Source organism: Siniperca chuatsi, linkage group LG4 (assembly GCF_020085105.1).
Source record: "Siniperca chuatsi isolate FFG_IHB_CAS linkage group LG4, ASM2008510v1, whole genome shotgun sequence".
NCBI lineage: Eukaryota > Metazoa > Chordata > Actinopteri > Centrarchiformes > Sinipercidae > Siniperca > Siniperca chuatsi.
Genome location: NC_058045.1, coordinates 3,256,008 through 3,271,541, shown reverse-complemented (window position 1 = coordinate 3,271,541; position 15,534 = coordinate 3,256,008). Strand labels below are relative to the sequence as shown.

At 39.6% G+C, this 15,534-nt stretch overlaps 1 protein-coding gene across 1 annotated transcript in view; it reads right to left on the bottom strand.

The window, feature by feature from the left end:
• Positions 1-1,372: 1,372 nt before the first annotated feature.
• The window catches only part of zgc:113516 (uncharacterized protein LOC541449 homolog), a 39,249-nt gene continuing 25,087 nt past the window's right edge, over positions 1,373-15,534 (bottom strand). Inside the window, exon 8 of the mRNA XM_044192630.1 lies at positions 1,373-4,065. Within this exon, the coding sequence (XP_044048565.1) occupies positions 3,996-4,065 (70 nt within the window). The 3' untranslated portion in view covers positions 1,373-3,995. The remainder of the gene's footprint in view (positions 4,066-15,534) is intronic.

Below are 15,534 nucleotides of genomic sequence, written 5' to 3'. Positions count from 1 at the left end.
GATTATGATGCAAAATCACCATTCTCAGTTGTTTTGTCAACTGCTGTTACTAAAATCAAGAATAAACATTCAATTTCAATTTTTAAGCCAAACTGCATGAGAAGTCCCTAAAGTGCTCAGAATGGGCAAACTCCATCTTCTAATGAAGGTAATGTCAAACTTAACTCTCAAAGTTTTTCATGTGTTTTCCCTGCAGTATCTGCTCCTGGCAACTAAAGCATGATTAAGGGCTTCATGATTATGTTTAGGCAACTCAAAGCACTTGGTTAAGGTTCTGGAAATATTGTGGTAATGACATCACAAGGGTAGGCAACCAAAGCACTTGGTTAAATTTTGAGAAAGGTTGTGATCTTGGTTTAATATTGAAAAAGTAAACGCTGATTTGAAGGATTAGAGAGTCGAACTAATGAACAATGTGCGCTCTGCCATCCACCCCACCTTCCTCTCCACAAATTTTTGCTGCAGTATTACAAGGTCACACTACTTTGCAGAATGTTTTGGGTAATGCACATTACTCGTGTATGAACATAATTTGTAGGAGACAAGGTTGTGTTACAGTAATGTCAGCTTTGTACTGCAGTAGATGTGACATTATGTTATTGTGTCAGTAATTCACCTGTGCTAGCATCCCCTGCAGTTCTGCCTCATGACAATATTCACACTTTGATCACTGTGAGCCACCTTCAAACAAATAAATAAATATCTTGTAGCCTCAGATCACCCAGTAAAAAGACATTTGACATGTGTGGAACCTATTCATTAAACTGCTCACTGTCTTAATGTTGTTTTGTTTAGGATATATAATCATCACTTTGCAGGTTAGAAGCATACAAATGAGATACTGGGTTCTGATACTCATAATCTGAGAGCACTACTTACAGAAGAGAGGAAGAAAGTTTTGTTGCAGTGTCCATTTTGTTATTGTTTCAAATGAAGAGCACTTGAATGCATGGCGGATCATATTTTGACCTCTGGTTTAGAAGAGGAGCTCATGAGCAGCACTTCAAGATGACATAATATTCCCAGGGGGAAACGTCATTTGTTCACCACTCTCAGTTTGTTACCCAAGTCAAATATCAATACCATTAGAAAACAACCAAGTCTTTTTACTATAACATCACTTGGTGTTGGTCAACAAGAAGTTTGGCATGCAAACGTATTGCTCCTGCTTTCAATTCTTAGAAAATACTGACATTTTCTTTAATTTTACGTGGTACATTAACACACTGCACTGATAGCAGAAATCCACTATAAATAGATAAATAAGTGTAACAAAGCTTTGACATGCAAGCTCATGTCAGGTTGGATAAAGACAGTAGTGGGAATTCAGAGACATGGAGTCTGGCTTCTTCTGTCATAAATCAAAACATGATTCCTTTGCAGCCATTTTATTTAGAAGATAAATTACTTAATCATTAGTAATTGCATTTCAGTAACAAATGGAGCATTGTATACATTCAGCTTCAACATGAGTAATATGATTTTTACTGTACATTGGCATCATCTGATCAAAATACTGGTGGTGTGAATCTTTGTCTATGTGCTTTACTATATGTTCATCAGGCAATTTCAGAGCCATGACACCTCCACCTGATTCAGCACTGCAAAGTTTGAACACATACATGTTTGTTCAAATGGTAAATGTACTGTATACTGGATCACATATGGTAGGGCAGAAAACTGCTGCAGTTTTCAGGCACGATCTTGAACTTTATGTGGTCAGAATAATATTATTAATCTGCTACTATTCTGATACTATATGCCTTTTTCATGACAAATATTTTGACACGTCATAGCAGGAAAAGCACAGGTTAAACTATATTAATTGTAGCTACAGTACATATTTCAATTCTAGGGCCTAGGTATGCTTGCTAGCTTCCTAGCATACCTAAATGAAACTAAATGGAACAGAGCCATCCTTGATGTTATTAATTATACCTGTGCTTTTCCTGCTATGACAAATCAAAATGTCTGTGGTGGAAAAGGCATCCTACACTGTAAATCATTTAAAGATGGTTCAACTTAAAAACCTAAGTTTTCCTCCTGCGTTCAAAAGGTGAGTTAACTGAACTAAAGTTAAATCATTAGTTCAAAGTTTTCTCATGAGTTAAAATAAATAAATAAAATCAACAACAAGATTTGTCAGATATTTAGTTGAATCAATAACTGTTAGTTCTTCATTTGCCACAAATGTTGTGGCTGGTGTTGGAGCCACTTAAATACAAACATAACCTGCAAGGCTGCTCCCAGTGAACCTATCAAATCATAAGCACAGGGGTAGGGACTGAATTCGATACTAACTTTCATCGTGGTAAGCAAACAACCATGACTTATCTTAACATGTGTTAAAGACACACAGCAAATTTCCATCATTTATGTTTTCTTCAAACTACAAAAAAGAAGAGTCTCTGGAGAGTTTTAACTCTCAAACAATGCATGCTGGGAAGTCTAATATGCTGATGATGTTTCTTTAGAAACTTAATTTGATGAGTTAAGTGAACTCAGCGGTACATTCATTCAACTTATCATTTCAAGTACTTAAAGTCAGGTGAACCCACATTTATAAGAAAATAAAAACTAGAAATTTTAAATTTAACTTGAAATTAATAAAACTTATATATTTCTGTTAACTTAATGAGAAAAGCTTCCACTAAATTCCTGTATGATGTTTTACAGTGCCCTTCCCTTGACAGACACGTCTGGCCAACCACAGGATAGAATGTAAGTGTCAAACAAATCAAATCTCTTCTAGCTCAGAAAGACATTAAAGATTAAATTATACTAATACATTATATATGCTGTACATTGTCCATTTTTGCATTATACATTGATCTGAATATTAAACACTTATTAGGTTACTGATTTAGTGAATATTTGAGACACTGACAGTATGTCCCCATAGTTGTAAGCCATAGTGTAAAAAGTAATGAAAAATAAATAAATTGTGCTTGTAGTTACATTGTCCTTCAAGGAAAGCTTTTCAGAGAACTGCAACAACAAAAAATTAACTGCAGCTCATAAAGTAAATGTAAATTTAATTTAGTTGTGAAAGCATAATAATCAGTATTATAGTTAAGTTGCACCAGTAAGTCACACATACCCATTTAATTTTATAAGATGCTGTTGTGTTTGCTTTTCTATGATGCTGGAGGTGCAACCAAACAGAAGTGTAGTAGCAGCACTTTCAGTCTGTCAGTGAGCAAAGATGCTTTTACAGTGAGTTTGGGCATATTTTTTGGGAGCTGAAACCGCTTTGTAATTTGGACAAATGGCTGACTCTCTGGCTATTTCACTGCCTAATAAAATTAGGACCAATTTGTGACATGGTTTATATATTGCTCCACAGACTTATTTCAGAATCAAACACTGTTTTACACTGTTTTTACACACTGCTTGGCACTTAAATACTTGATTCATTTGCAATAAATTTTAAAATTTGCAATATACTGTATGATCATCATCCTGTAAGGCACATTGACAGCAGCTTTACAACAATAGTCCTTAGGAAAGAGAAAAATTTAAAATAATGCACAACTCGATGCAGTACATAAGTTGAAATGGAAACTTGTTTTCCATCAGAACTGTGGTACACACTGAATAAGCATGCAAATAACCCTCTTATGGGTTTTATGATCAGACTCAGTTTTTGTGGCTTTATGAGACTCGGCTAAATGTGGGAACAATTAATGTGTTTCTGGCACGAGCTTCATCTCAATTTGCCAAATGGGCTTATCGGCATACTGACTGTGGTAAAACAAATATTTTAAAAATCACAGTGATAGCAAAACTTATTAACTCATTCGCCTGAAAAAACAAACAATGGAGAGCACATTTAGAAGCTTATTCTAAGCCTTCATTTCCACAGTGGATTTACATAGTTTGTACGATGTGACAAAGAAGGACTTTGGTCACATCACTGAAAACTCTTCTTGGATTCACAGAGCAGGGTAATGCTACTTCTGATTTCAAAAATGTTGGTCCTTTATCCTTTGTTTCTAGCTCATTGTCAATCCAAAATATTCCTCTTTCTTCTCAAAGTAGTAGTTGAGTCGTGCCATGGCATATCTGGGAGGAGAAAAAAACAAACAAAAATAAAACAAAACTGATTAGAACACCAGATTTTACGAAGCTTTTAGTAAATATTGTAAAATCTTATCCACATGTTTTCAGAGCATCTCCTCTTTCAGAGTGCAGATCTACAGGAGAGACTAGAAATAGGCACTTGTGAATAACACGAAAGTAAAGTACTATTCATTCTCCTCCTCCAACTCCTTGTATTCAATTTATATTAAGTACATAAATAGAAGTATTATCTGAATCACAACTTAGCAACACCAGGTTTGGCCAAAAGAAATGGAATTTGAGCAAAAGAGTTTCGATCCAATAATTCATTAACCTTTCATCTTCTCTTGTACCCGATTTTCAGGCTGCTGCAGTGTAATTCAATTATATAATGTTTCGAAAAAGAATTGAGAACTTCCTCTGTGAATGTCACCTAAAATACTCTGTACATATCAAAAGGTGGCAGTTTAGGGAAGCAATTCAAATTTTACTATTTTCACCTAAATATGGGGATGTGGTGTTTTGGCCAGTGTGTGCTGGATTAAACTCCACCCCCTGTGACCCTGCAGCGAGTGTAGAGGGTGGATGGACATGGATGCAGTGATTTTTTTCTGAAGTGATCAGACACAAATATTATAATTAGATTAATACAGGACAACACTTAAAAGCCTGTAGGCTATAACCCCAACCCCTCTAAAGATTAATGTCACTGCATATCTATGGGCTGCTTTTTCCACTCTGCACACTCAATTACTTGAAAATCATTTGACTGTTATTACTTGATACAGTAGGAAGCTGAGTATCAAAGGTGGACTATAAATAAAGTGTAACAAGAAATATCCTTGTACATTTAGTCTGGTAGTTTGAATATCACAACACAAATATATAAAATAACTTTTCTTCCACTATCAAATAAAAACTTTAGGTCCTAACAATATTCCACACACAATACATCTCTGTCAACACCTTAATAAAATAAAAATTACCCAACAGCATGGTCTCGTTCCAACATTTTCAGGCAAGTATGCATGGGTTTATTTTCCTATCTTTATTCAAGAGCGTGTTCTTTTAATTTGAGAGCATGACTTATTGATTTCAGTTCAGATTTTATACTGCTTTCCCTCAAAACCCTGCCCTCGCACTCAAACAGACCTTGCTTGCACTTAGATTTGCTCTGCTTCTGCTCAAACTGTGCTTGCACTCAGATATATTGTTGCTTGCACAGATTCCTGCACTCCAGCTTCAGCCCTTCTGCTTGCACTCAGGCTGCCTCTGTGCGTTCGCGAAATGTCTGCTCCCAGATTTCTCCTCTGTTCTCTGATTTTTTTGTGCAATAACCCTGTCAAAATACCCCAACCAATAGAATGCCAGGTGTAGTGTTGACCATTGATATCATCCCTGCCTCGTTGCAGGTGCATTCGCTTTACTTCTTAGAGCATCCTGTACAGGCGGTTGCTCTTTAACTGGGTTCATCCACTCCCGCCCTCCATGTCTTTATTATATATATTTCCCTTGCATTCTTTACAACATTTGGAATAAAAGGACAGTTATTACATATACCAGTGCCCATACTTTTTACTATAATAGCTAAATACTAAGGGAATGTGAAGGTACGTCACACTGTGTTGAATTTTGGGTGACATTTACGCCACCATGTTGTGAGGATGCCGCTGCCGTTTTCCTCAGGTAAATACTGCTAACATTATTTTGTATATCTCTTTGTCACATAATGTTAGTTTGGTAGTATTTATGCCTCAACTCTCTAAACATACACTCTGTTTGTCTTTACAGGTACATTTGTGAGAAGTGACCTACAGAGCCCAGTGAAGTAGAACGTACTTGTTGTGAGGAGATACAATGGTAATGTGTTAACGTGCATGTAGCACAGTATGTAGCTAATGTAACGTTAAACACTTACAGTAATTACCCCGGGATATGGGGGTGGAAAATAGGATATGAAATGAATGTGAACAAGTCTTTTCAGCCATAACTCAAGCACTTCAGGCGTTCCTCCAAGCCTGTAGTAATGCCCTAGATTGTCGGCAGTATTGTACAATAATCTCTGAAGGTGACTCATTTTGGTCACAAGTACAACTAAAAAGAAAAAACAAACAAACAAAAAGCTTAATTTTGCTTTGAGATACTGACCTTTGAACCTTGAACTTGGTACATGTTTGAAGGCTTCTAATCCAGCAACAAAAGAGGCTACAGACATGGGACCAACTGTTATGGAGAGCTCTTGACTTCAGCTATCATGTGAGCATAGTCAGCAGACTTTGTAAAGTAAGTTAGCAAGAAGGTTTATTTAAAGGTGTACTTAAACAATTTAGTATTGCACTTTCATAAAGTTGAGGGACTTGTGAACCACAGATTTAAAAAAGAATTGTCAAAAACAAGGAAGCAGAGGCTGAGATACTCTTAGTAGCGAGTTTGGGTCAAACTCAAAAGATTCTGGATCCTACAATTCTCACAGTGCAACTGGATCTGACCATCCCTGCCTGGTAAATGCCAACTCAACATTCCCATTTTTTCCGTTAAAAAAGTCAGTCTCAAGAAAGTCTCAAGAAAACTTGAATTCTCAAACCCAAGCTGAGATGACCCAGATGACATCACTATGACATCATCAGGATTATTTTCTCAGACCTGACAAAGCTCCTGCAGAGCCACGGGAAATATAACAGCTTTTTCAGCAGTTGCTCACTAAGATGAGTTAAATGTGTAAAATTGGGGTAGTGCTCCTTTAAAGTGCATAATCACAGGTGTCTTAATACGCATCACAAATATGAAAAATACTCCAATAGTAAATGTAATTTATGTAATATTAATGATTATTTTAATTGAATGTTCGGTCTGCATTTAATGTTTGTTGCAGATATTTAAACTACTTGAAGTTTTCTGACATATCTGGCCTTTTACATACTAAGTCTCCAGAGCTTTCCATTCACTGAACTAGAACATAAGTACATGTTATTTATAAAAATTTGTCTCATGCTATGGATCATATGCTGTGTCTTTATCTCACCCTCAGTGTGCGCAGTATAAAAGATGTAAAGCAAAAAATCATAAAGATGTAGACTCATCAATTGGAAGTTAACATACAATAATGTTTTTTTTCAGTGTTTGCCACAGGTCACACTGCAGTACCTGCTCATTGCTCAAGGTGGGAACTATATTTTGTGTTTGCAAAACTTGCATAACAATATAGCATCAAGTCTCTATTCAATAAAGCAGTGAGTCTGAAAGCTGTGCCAAAGCCTAAACGCATTTCAGAACTTAACTGCAAGAAAAGTGGTTTTGTATTTTTTCAAACCATATTATCGAACGCTTCAATAAATCTGATGTCTGAGTACACTGTTGCCCTTGGCCATTATACCATACCCTTTGAAATTAAGTGAAGTTTCAAAAGCACAGAAAATGGAGGTACAGAGAGGAGTTTGTCCTTTAATCAGTGCTTTCACTGAACTCTTCTATGCCGAATCAGTTTTTTCTCTCTTATTGCTCGGTGAGACAAAAAGATAATTCTGACACATGCCTTTTAGTTACTTGTATTCCATCACTCTGTTCCCCACCTGTATCTATGGGTAAAACTGCTCTCTAATTATTGTGTCAGAGTCTGGCTTCAGTTGTCTGCTCTTTGAAATTTTTCTTAGAATACTTTATTTCTTGTAGTTTCTTTGCGTCACTTCTAGGTCACCTTTAGATATAGAATACACACCTGTAACTTGTTGATAGAGACAGTTAGTACAGTATGTGTCTAACCTTTGCCACTGGAAAGTAGTAATAAAAAATATTGGGGAATAGAAATCCTTGGTGTGAGCCTGGTAGAGCCAGCAGACAATTTTCACTTCTCTCATTGTGGTTTGGTGACACTCAAAAGGCGTTTTCTCTGGACAGACTTAATTTTAAGTAAACCACGTGCTACAGTAGATGATTGACAGTTCTCTCATTCACTCCGACAGCAACACAAAGCCTTCCTAAACCTGACTGGATGAAAGTAAAACCTGGTTGTCACTGTGTAAAATCTTTGCTTCTGGTTTTCAAACTGAAAAATATGGCAGCTGTTTGGCTGCAAACATCAAATTTCTCCATGACAATCCTCCAAAATCAGTTTCTGATTTCTTAATTGTTAAGCAAAAGATACGCCGCCTTACTCGACAGTGGAAGTGCCAGTTACAGCCCCCGTTTCTGCAGAAGAACCCATGCAGCTAGGCCGAGCTTGCCTCTCTCCCACCGAACGCACCTGGTGACTACAGGCTGGGGATTGTTTTTACTGCGGTAGCTCAAGTTACCCTGTGGCGTCCTGCCCCTTACGGCTAAAAGGGGGAGCTCATCAATAACCGTGGGGGTGAGTAGAAACAACTCCTGCACGCCACAGCCTCCCCATACTCAGCTGCATGCAACCCTCCGCTATGATCAGTCCACTTACCCTGTCCAAGCTTTGATTCAGGTGCTGACGACAGTTTCCTGGACCAGGATTTTGCCACCCAGATTGGGATACCTGCTGAGCTTCTTGAGACTCAGCCCTGCCCCCTGACTGCCAATGCCCTAGACAGCAAGCTGCTGGCGAAGGTTACTCATCGTGCCACCCTGTTTCTTTGGTCCTCTCAGATAACCATTGTGAAACCCTCCAGCTGCATCTCATATGATCTCCTTATTCTCCGTTGGTTCTTGGTCTCACCTGGTTAAGGCAGAAATGGTAAATGGACTGTACTTATATAGCGCCTTTCTTTTTACTCAAAGCACTTCAACTACATATCACATTCACCCCATTCACACACATTCACACACCGAAGGCACAGCCCTCGGGAGCAATTTGGGGTTCAGTGTCTTGCCATACCATGATCTGGGTTTCCAGCAAGGACCAAGCTCTTTCGCTTCCTCCACACCGCCCGTACAACTGTGCTATCGATCTCCTTCCGGAGGGCACTCTCCGGTTCAGCAGACTGTACAACTTATCTCGACCAGAGAGAGACCATTGAGAAGTGCATCAATGAGTGGAAGATTACATTCAACACACCCCTTGTACACTTCGAATACCTGGTCATGCCATATGGACTCACGAATGCTCCAGCAGTATTCCAAGCTCTGGTCAATGATGTCCTCCGAGACTCCTTCAACCATTTCGTATTCATCTACCTCGATGACATCCTTATTTTCTCCAAGTCCATGTCTGAACACATCTCATGTCTGCCTGGTGCTGCAAAGAAATGTGAGTTTTATGTCCAGTCGCTGTCGTTCCTGGGGTACATCCTGGAGTGTGGGCAGGTGAGAGCGGACCCCAAGAAGGTGAAGTTAGTAGCAGATTGACCAGTACCCACTACAAGCAAGCAGTTATAATGCTTTCTAGGATTGGACACTGGAGAATCTCCCTCAATCCCAGAGATTATTCTCCGCGCAACCAGCATCATCGCTGCCCTCACCTGGGAGATCGAGTCAGCTGTCAGAGAGGCACAGCGCTCAAAACCAGACCCAGGCCATGGACCCCCCAATCGATTGTATCAATCGCCGTACGGTCCAGGGTCCTGCAGTGGATTCACATGTCTCGTTTTGCCTGCCACCCAGGAGCTAATCGCACTCTCACTTTGCTTAAGAGGCAATTCTGGTGGCAGAGATGCGGGCATACGTGGCAGCATGTACGGTCTGCACCCATGGAAAATCTTCACATCGGGTCTCCTGCTTCCCCTTCCGGTGCCGAGCAGTCCCTGGTCCCATACAGCTCTTGACTTTGTGACCGGCCAAGGGAACATGGTCATCCTCACGATAGCGGACCGCTTCTGTCCACTTCGTGGCACTTCCTAAGCTCCCCACTGCCCGCGAGACTGCCGATCTCCTGGTCCAATATGTCTTCCGGATCCCAGCCGACACTGTTGATTACTGTCACGATCCTGCCAGTCTCCTCTGTCTCTCTGTGTATGTGTGTCTGTCTGGGCATGGCTACTCCAGTTCCTCCTATCACCTGACGCTCCTGCTCTGCCTACCACACACCTGAAGCCCATCCACAATCAAGACACTGCAATATTTATACCCTGGCTCTTCACTCCAGTCTTCGCCAGATTGTCAGCTTACCTCTGCGGTAACCTCATGGCTCACGTCTGAGTAACGTAACACTTTACTGTACTCTACCATGTTTTCTCCACCTCAGCCTGCTAGTGTTGCAGTATGCTGCTATCCTTTATGAGAGCCAGTGGGTACAGTGCGAGCATTTCACTGCATATGTGAGTGTGTGAATGTAAAAAATTATTTGGTCGCACCAGTGCGAGTGACTCTGAGTTCTGACACCTGGATTGACAAAACAAATCTGTTATCGAATATTTTACAGTATCTCTCCTCTTGCTTTCTTATTAGGACAAAGAAGCATACAGAACATTCAAGCATTAGATTGTCATTTTTATTGAGACTGTCACTGTTGCCGGTTTAAATGACAAACGAATGTTTAAATGATGGCGGCAGCTAATATCAGTTGGCACTAATTAACTGAGTTACTTTAAAGTGAGTAAATTAAACTTGGCAGTTGTTGGGTTTGTGTGTCTGTGCTTGACTAAAGATCATTTGTGAGGTAAGAAACTCCACTCTGTTAAAGTACTGTACAATCACAAGAGGACTAAGTGTTTTTTAGTTCCAACAACTTCAACACAAAGTGATGTGATCTGCAGAGTCCCTCTGCCTGTATTTTCTGTATTTCTTGTTAGTTTGCTGTGTTTGGGATGTTTCTGGGCGTCAACCTTTGGGCAGTGGTGTAACCTCCAGTCAATAACCGCGTGCAGGGTAAAATACAGTACAGGGAAAAATGTAGCGACATTGCTGTCTCCGTCTCTCCTTTGCTCTGTCAGCGCGCAGGGTTATGAGCTACACTCATACACAGTGAAGAGAGGATGAAGGCTGGCTTCGGCTGCATTCAATGTGGCTCCTTCCCGCAGGTTTGTGCGGATGTGTGGGCAATTTTATTTGTACTTTAGAATGTAACCGCCATGAAACAATCAGAAAATAACATTTTATTTCTCTGATTCACTGCTTTGTTCTCGCCAATGCCAATCCCTTTCTTCATTCATTCTGTAACGCTCTCTCTCTCTCTCTCTCTCTCTCCCTCTCTCTCTCTCGTGGAGACGGGAAGGAGGGGCCAACTTTGAATCGTGTGTTTGCAAACAGCAACCAAAAAATCCTATTTATTCTGCCTTTAAGAAGGCAAGATATCCCTAAATGTCGATTCATAGCATTTAGAATATATGATTGCCCTTATAAGTTATGAGTATCCGATTTTTACACTAGCAAGGTGAAAAACAATTAAACACCACTTGATAGATCTCAAAATGAAAAATTGACATTTCCGTTAGTTAAAATAAAAAGTGAAAAGAGCTTCAATGTCAGCTTACCCACAACCAACCCCCCCATAAAAAAAAATTAATTATATTTGAGTTTACCCATTTAAAATAACTGCAACCTTCACAGGGGATCCCATTCATCCCTATTTTTATTAAGGCTGACACCTAAAACTAGCGTGCTTAACATTTATCATCAACAACGATGAAACTGAAACGTTTTTCTATTTAGAAGTAGGGGAAAATGAACTCCCTCCAAAGCAGGTATTCCATTTCACAATATGCTTTTGTGCACAATTCCTTCAATTTTGCAGTCAGGCTATTCCAAACAGTGGGCCTCCTCCTCGTTCATTTCCTCATAATAATGTCTTTGTCAAATAACAGCTCACCTTGCCAACACTTCCACAAATCTAAACCGCTGACTCTCAGACACTTTCAACACATGAATAAAATCATATAAGGAAAGTAAATATGGACGGCAGAGGGAGGGCGGGTTTGCATTCCCCTTGTGGCTCCCTATTGTCACATCTACATCTGGCCCTGGTTAATGCACAAGGCCTGGGCGACGCCTGTCACTCGTTGGGAAGTCGGCAGAGATTTGGCCCAGGGGGATAACAGTGGGAGGAAACACACACACACACACACACACACACACGCAGAGTTTAACTCTAACTTCCTATCTCTTTCCTCAAAAGAACTTGTTTATCACAAAAGCATATAGCAGCGGTGTGTTGTGTGTTCTCTCTCAAGTTAAGGGAAATAAAACTTCTTGGTTATGCTAAGGGTAAGGTTGTGGTCATGACAAGTAAATTAGGGTTAAAGCAGCATTAATCATTATATTTTAAATTAAATTAAATGACTATGTTTAATGTGAAAAAGGTCTCTTGCAGTAATTAACCCATATTGAATGATCACCCAACTCTGCAATAAATTTTATGGCAAATTTACAGTATAGTTCAATCTCACCGTCTCTCAACCCTGTTTTCAGTAGTAGCAGGCAGCTGTTTTCAGAAATGAGGCTTTGATACACTCACTGTTTGCTAACTGCCCAGCACCAAAATTATCCGCTAGATAGGGCCAGATATTTTGTTATGCAAGTCAGCTTGTTTTGGAGAAGAATTCCCCCTAATAGAAAAAAAATCTTAAAACAATTGGGTTAAAGTTTTGGAGAGATCATTAATGGCTAAAATAAAACCAAGATTCACTGATATATTAGACAGTTAGCAACTGACTGGTGAGAAAAGGGGAACATATAGCACCTAAAGAGCCAGAAATTTTTTTCAGAAATTCCAGAAACCAAAAGTTACTAGGAGAGCAATCTTGGAACCCATCGGCTATTGTCTGACAACAATTTAGACTGTCAATGGCAATGGCAACGGCCAATGTTTCTGCGCTTTTGGTGTAGCCAGTGGATATCCGGACAATGGATATCTGGGCCAAGACTTCCTCTTCCTTGCGTTGGTCATTGTCATCTCTAGGGTTCCGGGATTGATAAAAAGCTAAAATGTCGTAAGACATAGCCGATGGGTTCCAAGACTGTATTTTGGCCAATGCATCCGCCTCTTCTGCTCTCCACACGGACTGTTTACCTGCATGCAACCAAAGCTTGCTCAAACGTGACTGATCAATACTACTTGGACTACAAACAGAAACCAGACCGCTTCCAATACCAACATCTTGTCCCTTGCATAAAGATTCTGCATTCTTATGCAGGTATCTGTTTATAGAGATTACAGAAACACAGTTTCACTGAGATGTCCTCACACATCTAGCTAACAAAAGCCCAAGCCATGACTGTGTATCTGTCAGGTTGTTTTGGATAAGAAATTCTCCCTAGTGGCCCAAAAATCTAATTGTTAAACTACTTCAAACTATTTATTTAAGGTATGGTTAAAGGAAGCCAACGCTGACTGTTGGTAGGAAAAAAAGAGTTTGAAAAGCAAAAACAGAATTTATTTATATTAGCTTTGGTGGTTACTCTTGTGTTTTAGGGTGATGCTGACAACTTAGAAAACATTATCCAGTAATGATTACAATTTACATTGACAGAATATGTGATTGTTGGATTACTCACAAAGATGTAATCTGATTTCATCTAGTCTGTTTAGCCAGAAAATAAAAAGCCTGTAACAATGCTGATTTAAATTTAAAAAGGAAAAAGGAAAACTAAGAAGAATCATGTGCTCCACTAACTTTTACCATCTATAAAAAACAATAAATCAGAGTAGTCAATATTATTTGGTACAAATTAAATGCAAATCACCACAGATAATGCCTTCATTCTAAAATGAAAGATGTGTTTAAATTTAATTAGACTCAACCAACCTATAAACTACTGTATTAACGTATAGTTTAATTACAAAGGGTATATATTTCTGACAAAATTCATAAGAATGTTGCACTCTAAAAATAAAACTATAAACCTATGAAATATGACTCATAACTAGGCAGTAACCACAATAAAACCAGATCGGTTAGACTACAACATGATTCACCTAATCATGATTGGTGAATCATGATTAGGTGAATCATGATTAGGTGATTTTTTTCCAATGGGGGGGAGAAGGGGCACGATAGGTCCACATGGGGATTTGTGGGAGGCCAAAGTTGTGTATTATAAGCAGACTTGGCAACTCTGAGTTGGTAAACTACTGTAGCTGGCAAGCTTACCGCAAATATGCTAGCCAGCTGTGACATGCTAACACTAGTCAGTCACAATAGCCTCCCAAGCTTCTTTTTATTTTCTCTGTACTATGCCGTTTACGTTACTCCACCCTGGCATTTTGTTCCCGGGATTGTACACCATTTCATTCAGTTTTATTGCTAAGTGTCAGTTAGCTAGCTATTGTACGTAAATCCTTGTGTGACATGGCCTTTAAGCATCCACTTCAACCTCCTCTGTAAGAAACTTTCACAGCAAAATAAAAAAGTCACAGTAACATTACTTATTGCTTTGCTATTGAATGTAAATGTAGGTTGCTTTATGTTATTTAAACAAACAGACTCATAAGGTTTTGCGCTGTGACTGTATTTTAATGAAAAGATGAAAGCAAGGACAAATTGACAGTCGCCATCCACATTGTCTCTTTCTTTACAGCATGAACAACCAAGAATCCTTAAGCACTGTTGGCAGAGGGAATTAGGAAATAGTGTGTGTCTATGTGTGTGTGTGTGTATTGGGGGACAGAGGCTGGCAGGGTAGCGATGCCTTCAAATGTTAGACCTGGTTCCCCATCGTTACTGTTGCTCTCTGAGCTCATTTCAGTTTAACCCTCCAGTTAAAGAAAGGAAACCCGACCCTCACCATGCACTTTAGGACAACCTCAGCCGGCGGCTTAGAAGAGCAGACGTCTAGCATGCGCATGTGGCCCAGCCAGGGATGAGAGACGTATATGTAAGGGAGGACCGACGGTATGGGAACAATAGTGCCTCTGTGCCTCGGCACCCCTCTGGATCACATTTCCTGAGGTCCAAATCGAAATGAGGCGGGGGCCCTGCCGCTGATCTAGCAAGCGAGCAGAGAAAGCCACACAGAGGGGAGGGTGCCGTATGTCAATAGTGATTAGGATCACGATCACAACAGTGGCGGGTGTGGGGCACACAGAGGAGGGGGAGAGGACGAAAAAGTGGGGGTGAAGGGAAACATTTTGCTCTCCTGAACGTTATTGTCTGGTTGCTGGTAGAGAGGAATGTCTCCTGGACTTGTTTAAAGATAACTATTCCCTATGTGGATCATAATACATTTAAAAACAAAAGAAATTAGTTTGGATTTCTTTAGAAAGTCTTTTTGAAAGCTGAGCTTTCATCTTTTCACAATTTGTGGTTTAAATGTGAAGAAAAGCAGAGAATTGAATGCGTAAATAGTTTGTCTGCTTTTAAAAGTGACAAGAAGAGTAGAAGAAGTGTGCTTGTCCTGCCTGTTTTATGCCAGATTCTGGGTACACCGAGTCTTGAAGCACTGGTGGAAAAAAATGAAATATTTCCACACTCTGGGCTCAAGTTCCCAGTCCTTTATTGCAGTTTCTCTGCCAACAAATTCTTTGTCAGGCAAACCTAATGAAGATCCTGTTTGTCTAAACATTGCAATAAAATAGTGAGTGCTTGAATTCAAAGCACAGGATATATTTTTCCATTTGTGAGTATTTAAGTGATGTAT